Source organism: Cibotium barometz, chromosome 30, assembly GCF_041138505.1.
Source record: "Cibotium barometz isolate CiBa-2024 chromosome 30, ASM4113850v1, whole genome shotgun sequence".
In the NCBI taxonomy this organism is placed as follows: Eukaryota; Viridiplantae; Streptophyta; class Polypodiopsida; order Cyatheales; family Cibotiaceae; genus Cibotium; species Cibotium barometz.
Window position 1 is genome coordinate 43,233,601 of NC_141075.1, and position 11,001 is coordinate 43,244,601.

Consider the following 11,001-nt stretch of genomic DNA (forward strand, 5'->3'; position numbering starts at 1 on the left):
CAAAGAACCATAAGGCATGTTAAATGGTTAGCCCCATCTCATTTGGAGATTGTGCCAATGTGATATTTTTTTTAGCAAAGAACCATATGGAGAACATGCCATACTTGAGTAATGTAACAAATCTAAGAGAGCATGTAGACAAATCTTTAAATCTAAGGTTAGTCGGCAATCAACAACTACTAAGTACATTAAGAAGTTTGAGAAAATATCAAGTGCAAACTTAACTATCATTAATGAACTCAATAGCTTCAAATGGGAGACCTTTAATGACATTTTGTATTAAAGAACACATACAATAATTGGGCATTCAATGCCTGTGTTTAATTAGAAACCCGAAAATGAAATCACCTTTATGGAGAGGAGAGCTAAAAGCTATCACTTGTTGGGAATAGATTGAGACAAACCTAGACCACCAACAAACAAAAGAATATTAAGAGAGACAGAGAGAGAGAGAGAGAGAGAGAGAGAGAGAATGCAAACACTAAACTTGAGGGGAAAATGGAGGGATTATCTAGGGTTCTCATTTCAGAATTAATCAAAAGATTAAGGAGAGAGAGAGAGAGAGAGAGAGAGAGAGATTTAATGATTATCTAAGATTCTCATTTCAGAATTAATCAAAAGATTAAGGAGAGAGAGAGAGAGAGAATTTGAAGCGTGTGATAATCTGGATTACACGGTTGTTAAGTTTAATGGTAAGGAGGCTTACAAGCTAGAGAGAGAGAGAGAGAGAGAGAGAGAGAGAGAGAGAGAGAGAGGGGGGGGAGTGGGGGGGAAGCTTTTCTTACCACCAGCAGGGTTGCGCTCCTTCGGCTCCACTTCACAGAGCAAGCTGGCCCCTTGGAGCTTGCAGTTGAGGCGAGAGGTGGTGGCCATGTGCCGGACGCTGCTCTGAATCCTCTCCCCGGCCTTGTCGAGGATGCGGTCGGTCTCCTCGCGGATCACCGCCATAGCGGCCGTCGTCACCGCCTCCACATGCTTGCCGGAGTCCTCCATGGTCCGTTGCCCTATCCTGTCCGCCTCTCTGCCAATATCCTTGGCAAGCTTCCTCAGCAGATAAAAAGCTACTACACTCGCCCCAACCCCCTTCAAAATCTCGTCTCTTCCAATCCCCATAGCCTCCGTCCTTTCTCTCTCCCCCTCCTCACAGTCAGATTCTGCTAACAAAGCAAGTGCGCCCAGCTTTAACCCTAATCTCACCTTTAATCTCTTAACCTACAAGACTTCTCGCAAGCCTCATAGCCTCTTTCTCCCTCCTTACAGTCAGATTCTGCTAACAAAGCAAGTGCGCCCAGCGTTAACCCTAATCTCAGCCTTAATCTCTTAACCTAAAAGACTTCTCGCATTTGCTGCATGCAAAATAATAAGCTTTATACATTAATCTCCTATCATAAAGTAACTTTGCATGGTGATTAGTAGCGTAATTAGCAACATATCACCCTAATCAACAAGCTTGCCACTTCACTAACACTCTTTCTTGACCGCCATTCTCACTTAAGTTCAGTTAAGTGAGGCTTTCTCAGATTAAACTTCTGAGCGCCCACCGGCCGCGCAACAACAAATATCGCCAAAGCATCGAAGTTGTGGTTCAGGAAGAATCGGGGTAGAATAGAAGATGCTGAGGTGGAGCATCTTGCTTTGTTTTATACGCCAACTAACCCCACATCTTTTATTAGTACCTTAACATTATTCAACAATCTTCTGCATTGTGTCATTGACACACCAAAATCCATTTCTATATTCCATTAATTTACATTCGAGAATGTAGAAGGTCAACTATATGGGTAGCCAAAAGATCATGTGAAATGTAGCTACCCCACTAATGTATAGCCCTTACAAAAGTTAAACTTATTAATGCTTGGGAATATGACTACATCTTGTGGGTGGCTCTTAGGGCTAACATCGCACAACTATGCTTGTGAATATGACTAATGCTTGTGGGTGCATCTCAGGGCTCACATCACACAACTGGTGGGTTGGATGCTAGAACAAAGATCAACCCACAAGTACAAGTACATCACTTTAGGAGCATACCAAGGCTAAGATCCCATATAGTACATAGAGAACCATAAAAGCTGGTACAAGATAAAAAGATAAAACCATAACACAATCAAGAAAGTCAATGAAGATGAATCAACAAAGTTGATATCCATTAGCATATATTATAAGCATGTGTCAAGATCACATATTGAAAATAGGATATATATATATATTAATGTAGAATTAAAGAGAAACTCCATGTGAGATAAACAAAACTGATGCATAAACACATGAATGTTTGACTCATCATGTAAGATAAACAAATTCAAACGCATGAATATTTGAATCATCATAAATACATGGATGTTAATAAATTATATTTATAAAATAAGAATAATGTTCTTGTATCCCATGAATCATGAACTAATGTATCATGCAACGATTATTACCTCCCACCCTTGCTTAGGCAAGAATGAGATATGTAATTATCATTGGGAAAATTACTCAATCCATCTCTCACACACATGAAGCAAGGAACAATATGCACAATGCACAATCTAGTCTACTCTCTCAAGCTCACACACACTCTCTCTCTCTCATAGACACACGAGTTAGCTAAGAGAGCATTTCAATTAAGTTTAAAAACTATGTCCATGCAAAGTCAAAATTCACTTATATACCTAGCAAGGAACAATATGCACAATGAACAATCTAGTCTACTCTCTCAAGCTCACACACACTCTCTCTCTCTCATAGACACACGAGTTAGCTAAGAGAGCATTTCAATTAAGAGCAAGGAACAATATGCACAATGCACAATCTAGTCTACTCTCTCAAGCTCACACACACTCTCTCTCTCTCATAGACACACGAGTTAGCTAAGAGAGCATTTCAATTAAGTTTAAAAACTATGTCCATGCAAAGTCAAAATTCACTTATATACCTAGCCATTTATGAGTTCACACTTTGTTAGTCATCACTTTTAATAAACACTACAACAAAGACACATTTAGCTTTCTAACATTAGCCATAAAATGGAATTAAAAGATACAGTTACATCGATAAACGGAGTCATTATTCACTTATATGCTTGGCCATTGATGATAGTCATCACTTTAAAAAAAGACTAAAACAAAGACATTAGGTTTACAACATAAGCCATATGATGGAATCAAAAGTTACAATTCTTAGCTAATCTTTTTGGTAATTCTAACAAAATTTTATAATAAAATCAATCAAAGGTATGTAAGTACAAATTGTGCTGACAAAATGTGTTAACCTCAAAAGGGTGTCAACATGCCCCTTCATGAGGTAGATTTTATCCTCAAGGCTTGAGCTTATGGTCTTTCCATACACTTTAACATATATTTTGGTGCTTCTACATATTTTTTATGACTTACTAGAGGAAGTAATAGGGTATTGGTATCAATCATATCTTCAAAAAGTATGAGATAGTGTGCTGATATACTCTGAAAATATAAAAGATGCACTTGATGTGAGGACCAGTGTTGAGGTCGAAGTTTAAGTTGGCCAACCATGCGATCTCATACTCTTCTTTTAGTTGATTGATTAGCATCATGATTAGCTTGAAAAATCTACATGTGGAATGATTCATAGATTTGGCACTATCATCCGTTGTTCACACATGTATTCCATGTGCTCTTTCATCTACCAACATGTGCCAAGCTTTGAAGGCTTAAAGAATGGAAAATTGTAGATAATATGTGGGTCCCTTGATCTTTATGCCCAAAACTCCATTGGTCCATTGGGGTCCGCCTTCTCTTTATTGGCATGAAAAAAGGTTTAACACACAACGCCCTTGGTCTAATAAGGTAGTACTTCTAATATGGCTTCAACCTCAAACATTTCTTCTACCGTTGTGGTTGTAGTCCAATAAGCTCTAATGGCACTATTTCTTATGTGACAAAGTCTATGTTTTTGTACCCTCCTCTTGTTCCCTCCGATTACAAAGCTATCTCACATCACTACTGTGACACTCTAGATCTTTACAAGGATTGCATGTTATGGATCTTTAAAGGCTTTTGGATGCATAAATTTTTCTAGGTCCTACATGGGTTTTAGGCTTTGCATGTTGTAGTTGTGGCACTTGGTGTGGAGTTAGTGGGCTTGTGTACAAAATGGGCACCAATTTCTTAGGATCTATAGCACTTCTTTTAGTACCAATCACACCACCACATAATCTTCTATGTATGCATGTGTCATTCTTGGTTAGCTCATGTGCTTGCACGTGCTTACCACACACACACACACACACACAAGTTAACTAAGAGCATTTTAATTATGTAGAAACATTGTGTACATATATAAAGTGAGAATTCACTTATATTCTTGGCCATTGATTAGCCAATCATCCTTGTATAAGTGAATGGAGAGTAGATTACTCCATGATTTTTCCCTTCTCTCAAAAGAGAGAGATATATATATAATATATATATATATATATATATATAGAGAGAGAGAGAGAGAGAGAGAGAGTTGAGTTGTAGTTATGGTCAAATATGCATGAATGTTTAAATCATACTGTTCCACGGGAACACTCACGGGAACACGGATTATGGAAGGAGGCCAGAAGCAATTAATGCGAGAGAGCGGGATTGCAGCCATGGGAACATAAAGACGCATATAATTTTTCCATATTTTTGTGCCGAAGTGCAATGTAAATCGTTTTAGGCCAATGTGGTTTCTAAATGAGAGTTCTAAGTGCATTAAGCAAGGCTCACTTATGGGGTTTTCCGCCCATGTGTGAAAGAGGCCTAGGGTTAGGGTTAGTGACATCTCTACAAAAGAGATGTTAGCTAAAGAAAGTGTACGTTTCTTGGCCATTCTCATAAGCTATTGAGTGAAGCTCTTGAGCTCTCAAGCTATGGCAACTCTCTAACTCTCTCTAGACTATTGTACTCTAATGAGCATCAAGCTCCAATAAGTATAGCTCCACTTCTTTCTCTTAATCTGTTTTAGCATCATTGAAGTAGATTAATCTATGATTAGTTGAATGCTTCTTTCTTTTTCTTGTGTATGCTGCATGCTTGTAGTGTGTGTGTGTAGTCTCCATTGATGCAAGCTCTTGCCCACTTCATTGGCAATGAGTTATTCATGGATAGACTCTCTCTATGAGCTTGTGGGTTTGTGAATGTTACATTCTATGCTTGCTTAAGCTTGTGGGTTGGTAGATGCACGCTTATGGGATTGCAGGCATTAGGGAAAGCTAAGATTTAATCAATGTTTGAATGGGATTAAGAGATTGCCATTCATTGCTTGTTCTCTTGATTAGTGTAGTGGATTTAAGGGATTGAGATATTGATTGAGGTGTTGAATGGTTAAATCGTCAAGTGGTGGTTTGTGTATGTGAGCTCTCCCTCGTGGGATAAGCCTTCATGCACTAATCGGGTCGAGTCCTCAGATTGACATTGTGTTTCTTGACACATTTGTTAATCGGTAGTACTCTATGAGCACTATATTGTACGGTAGAGAGAACCGCTCTACAATGGCGCCGTTGTCGGGGAGCGAGTGCCTACATTAGTTGAGCACCATATACAAACTACCACTCCTTGTTAAGCTCTAATCGGTTGCAAAACTGTTGGATAGGAGAGCAGGCTTTGGGACTAATTTTGGTATTTATTTAAGACTAATCTGTTGTTAAATTCTCTTTATTTGTCTTGCAATTTGAGTGCGATTGGCTAGCTACGCTTCTCCCTTGAGATCAGGACAAGGATTCAACACACACACGGGAAGGATTGGAGGTAGGCGCTAAACCTGCAAATTTCAATTTGTGTGCGAAAGAAAGAGGCCTGTTTTTGCATTTCTGTCATTCTGTTTGAGGATAATTTTTGCTGTCTGAGGTTAATTTTTACAGTTTCAATTTTCTGCATGTTCGTTTTATTTTTTGTTCTTAGCTTAGTTTAGTTTTCTGCATCTTTAATTTTGTGCATTTTAGTTCTCTGTTAAACCTGCATTTTAGTTCTCTGTTAAACCTACACTTGTAGAGAAACTAAAATCTGTACACACACATGAAGATTGAACATTTCGAATTTGCTGCAAATCTCACAGCTGCACATGCATTGAGTTTCCTGCACATGTATTAAATTCGCTGTAAATCTCACAGCTTTACACGCATTGAGTTTATTGCACACGCACTTCAAAAAAGAAAAAAATAATAATAATAAAAGAAGGTGATTACAACCGCGTGGAGAGACCCACACACTACACCATAAAGACTGCCACCGCACCCCGGATAAGGGGATGCCAAAAAAAAAGTCTGGAAAATTTTTCATTTTCTGCCGTAAAAAGTTGGGAGGTTATCTAACTTTTCGACGAGAGGAGTTAGAAAACACCCATTGTCGAAATTTCGGTCCCGGAACCATTTTCCCATAGTGAGTCAGTATGGGAAACTGGTAAATTTTAGGCGATTTTCGATCTGAAAAAATGCGCTATTTTTTTGGCCTAATGTGTTCGAGGGGGTTCAAAATGGGTTTTGGCAAAGTTTGAGCGAACTTGAAAATTTTTGAATTTTTTTTGAAATTAAAAAAAACCCTTAAAATTTGACCTTATGCACTTGCGGTCGGGACGTCATATAGACACTGCCATAGGGCCTAGGACACCTTCTAGAGTCCCTACGTAGGAAAGTGAGACCCAATCGGTAGGAAATTTGGCAGATATTATTGAAACCTTTTCCGAATCCCAATCTGATACCCTTTCCAGGTCAACTAGCTCATTGTCTATGGACAATCTAGGGCCGTCAAATAGTCATCCCTTAGCCCCAAATAGGACACCCACAAGATCTTTTAATCCATTTGAAGCTGACACCATGGGGTTACCACTCAATGTGAGACTTCAATATGTCTACACGAATGCTCAAGGAGCTAAGATCTTTAGGGATCCACAACAATGGTATCTCGTTAAGATCACAGACTTTTTCTTAGCGCTTGATAGAGCACCTCTAGTCAATGACCAGGGTAACATGTACATGGGTGGAGATGGTGTTCGCTACAAAGTCACCTATCATCCAGAGAATGTAGACAAATTAGGAGAGCTCTCTAAAAGTGAGTTCTTAGACTTATCAAAGCCTTCCAGAGCAAGGGAGTCTAGAGATGATTGGCTCATTGAGCCGGACATGCTTGGACCATCCAATGCCCAGTCCTTAAAGCCATCCATAGATGATTTACTTTTTGTAGATCTAAATTTCGAAAGGGACACGAAAGGCAAGAGCAAAATGGATCAGGGGACTGAGAACCAATGGGAGTTTGTACGACAAATTCCAGTGACAAAGGTCTTTCAGGATGACCCACTTCAAGAGGTCTATAAGGACTCTTTAGAAGGATATTATGCCACAACTAGATTGCCAGAGCTAGATCTTCCTCTAGCACTTGTGGTGGTAGTCAAGAAGCTTGCAGAATACAAGAACCGAATCGTTGATAAATGGGCCAATGAATACCGAACCTTAGATTGGAAGGAGATTCGTGAGCTCATGTGGAAAGGACAACCATTATTCATGGAAGTGTTCTCAAATACGGCTAAACCAGGAGAGACAGCCTTTCTTGGAGAAACTGTTGCTCCTCCCCTACGAGAGTTCACTAGAGAGGGACCCTCGACATCAAAGTGGACCAGTGCAAGTAGCCCAACTCTAGCACCAAGATATTATCCTACACCAAAAGTGCGACCACAGATCACACCACAACAACGTTTCTCTCACTATGACAATCGGAGGGTAGGGGAGCCAACTCGGCCTCCCATAGGATATTATGCCACAACTAGATTGCCAGAGCTAGATCTTCCTCTAGCACTTGTGGTGGTAGTCAAGAAGCTTGCAGAATACAAGAACCGAATCGTTGATAAATGGGCCAATGAATACCAAACCTTAGATTGGAAGGAGATTCGTGAGCTCATGTGAAAAGGACAACCATTATTCATGGAAGTGTTCTCAACAAATACAGCTAAACCAGGAGAGATAGCCTTTCTTGGAGAAACTGTTGCTCCTCCCCTACGAGAGTTCACTAGAGAGGGACCCTCGACATCAAAGTGGACCACTGCAAGTAGCCCAACTCTAGCACTAAGATATTATCCTACACTAAAAGTGTGACCACAGATCACACCACAACAACGTTTCTCTCACTATGACAATCGGAGGGTAGGGGAGCCAACTCGGCCTCCCATAAATGCACCTCCTGAAATGCAGGTATCAAGATCTTTGGAGGGGGTTGGTGAGGCAGGTAATAGGGGACCCACACCAATTTGGGATGCATGTGGACCATCTTACCAAAGAGAGGAACAGTTCCCACTGAGAGTGAGAGGCCGTAGGCCCGATGATGAATATTCAAGACGAGTAAGGCCATCAACTCTTCAGAAACTGGTAAAGAAGTACGAAGGGTCGGGAGATCCATATGACCATGTAGCAGCATTTGGGCAAGCAGTTCGAGCTGAGCAAGTGACAAGCATATGCAAATTGAAGGATTTGGGCTCACTCTTGAGGGAAAGGCCCTTGCTTGGTTTCACGCACTAGAGGCTTTAGACAAATCTTCTTTACGAGTTTTCGAAGAGAGATTCATTGCTGCTTTTTCCTTGATGGGGATTCAGCATGACACAGTAGCAAACATCTACTCTTTCAAGCAAGGCGAGACTGAGAGTGTTAGAGACTGTGTAAATAGGATGAAGCAGTACATTAATCGTTGCCTAGAAGATGAGAAGCCCACCCAGAGTCGATTAATTTCTCTCTTCTTAAAAGGACTTAAAAATTCAACACTGCACACAAATCTCTATGCAAAGAAGCATATAAATTTCAATGAGTGTTGCCATGATGCTATGGATTTCACAGATAACTTCAAATTCCAAGATGGTACTGGCCCTGAGTTGCAACCTGAGTTGCAACCTAGAGATCAGTGGGATGATGACCAAAGTTCAGGGTCTAGCACACTAGTAAATCCAGACCACATAGCTAACCTAGTACTAAGGAGATTGGGACAAACCTATCACCCACCCATGCAGCCACAACAACAGCAGCAGCGAATGAGGAGTGTACTACCTACAGGTCCTCATCTTTGTGGAGCATGTGGAGATAACCATAAAACCGAAGAATATAATATCTTTTCTCCTCTAGTCACAAACGAACCCACAAAGAAGTGGTGCCAGGCCTGTGCTTGGAATTATACCCACACCACACAGGAATGTACTCGCATTGCAAGAATGAGACAGGAGCGTGAGCAGCAAAGGGGTGCAATGGCTCCATAAATGCATCAATAGTATACTAATTTTGAACGTAAGCCACCGATGGCACAAGAGCAAGCACGACCTGTACTTAGAGCTCAACCTCCTGCTCCTGGGACTGCTCTTGTGAGGTTTGTTGACTACGACAATTCAAATATGTGTAGACACTTGGTAAACCCAAGCTATGTGGAGGAGGAATATACATCATATTCATCCAAGGAAAATCTCTTTGAAAGTCCTGCATATCCAAGCCAAGCACTGGAGCCTCAACTGGGGGAAAAAAATTCTTTGATGTTGCTAGGCGGCTACCAACCTAGGACTCCAGGCCCCTCGGGTCAATGGCAGCAAAGGAAAGTAGAAACCAAACTAATGGGCCCCTATTATATGAGTGCGGAGAAACCCAATTGGGCTCGTGATTGTCCACATCGCCCAAGGCAAGCAGCTCGATCCAATACAACAGTACCACAGTTTCCACCAATTGAAAGATATTGTCTAGGGTGTTATGTAGAACACTTTCCAAAGGATTGTTTGCTGAAACCACATGAGGAAACTACCTCTCAACCAAAGGTCTCACTCAACTTTGTAGAGGCAGTTCCATCGCCACCTTCATCAGAGAATGAGGATGTCGTGCCACTTAGAGTCATGATTAGATCACAGACACGAAATGCTGAAATGCAGACTGATGAGACACCTCAAACTAGGGATGCAAAGGCAAATCTAGTGGACAAGACCCTACATTCCAATAGAAAAAGGACCACTAGGAGGAAAAAGAACCGCAACAAGCAAACTAAGAGTGCATCCACTAGCTCTCAAGAAGTCTCTAAACAAAACATGAAGGATCAAGCTTTTACATCCCAAGAAAAGCATGAGGAGCATCAACCTCAACCTGGGCCTAGTGCTAAACAAGATGAGGCTAGTACAATCGAGGATAGTTCTGGGGGTTCTGTTTTTGTGGATAAGGTGAATGAGACTCTAGATGCCATCATTGATGCTCATAGAAGTCGCATTGCAGCTTTATCTGAGCTACCAAAGAAGCTTCAAGAATACCCCAACCCTCGTGGAGGAGAAGATCAATCTAGCTGTACATCAGCAACTCATTAGGGAAGCTCAATCAATACTTGAGGGCCCACCTCCACCTATCCCTTGGGGCCCAACCTCTCTTAAGCCAACATTAGAAACCATACCAGAAGTGTCATCAAATTGGGAAATGAAAAGTGAGCTGATCTCACAACCTCATAGCGAGAAGTCTGCACCAATGGACACCCCATTGAAAGAAGGCATTCTGCCACCACCTAGTCTTGCCTTCCCATGCAATGATGAAGTTATTGATGCTAATGAGGACATGGCAAATGAGATGTGGGCAGTAGTTCATGAGAAAGTTAATGAGAATATGTCCTCTATTATTTCACCTCCATTCTGTGAAGTGGATTTTACCAGGGGAACAAAAAACAACTTTAGACGCCCAAGCATCCAGGAGGAAGTTCAAACAATTATTTCTCCTAGAAGTAAGCATACAATGAAAACCTTACCATCATTTGGGAGAATATGAGAACTGTTCTCAAACCTTGAGGATACCCTCCATGCATAGAAGGTTGACAAAGGAGATGGATATGGGTATCGTGTAAGCTATTTTGTCAGCACCAGTGGCTTGTACCTTACCTTTGCTTGATTTGATAAAGCTTCGACCAGAGTTGTGGAATGATATTGCCACATGTTTGTCAGAGCAGGTATTGCTACAAAAGGGTCACCATCATTGTACTATACACCCTGAGACAAAGCATGTTATGCCAGTCCCTATCAACAAAG

General features: G+C 41.0%; 1 protein-coding gene across 1 annotated transcript; it reads right to left on the minus strand.

Annotated features, from left to right (window-relative positions):
- Positions 1-279: 279 nt before the first annotated feature.
- LOC147621523 (uncharacterized) lies at positions 280-1,554 on the minus strand. The gene is made up of 2 exons (XM_086824579.1): positions 786-1,554; positions 280-404 (listed from the first exon to the last, which is right to left on the minus strand). Exons 1-2 carry the CDS (start codon positions 1,111-1,113, stop codon positions 376-378), a joined length of 357 nt encoding a protein of 118 aa, XP_086680705.1. The 5' UTR covers positions 1,114-1,554; the 3' UTR covers positions 280-375.
- Between the last annotated feature and the right edge of the window lie 9,447 nt (positions 1,555-11,001).

Excerpts from the sequence above, each read along its gene's own strand:
- LOC147621523 (XM_086824579.1), bottom strand. The coding sequence starts at position 1,113 with ATGGGGATTGGAAGAGACGAGATTTTGAAGGGGGTTGGGGCGAGTGTA. Across the intron at positions 405-785 it reads GGAGCGCAACCCTGCTGGTG|GTTTGTCTCAATCTATTCCC; the intron begins GTAAGAAAAGCT and ends TTGGTGGTCTAG.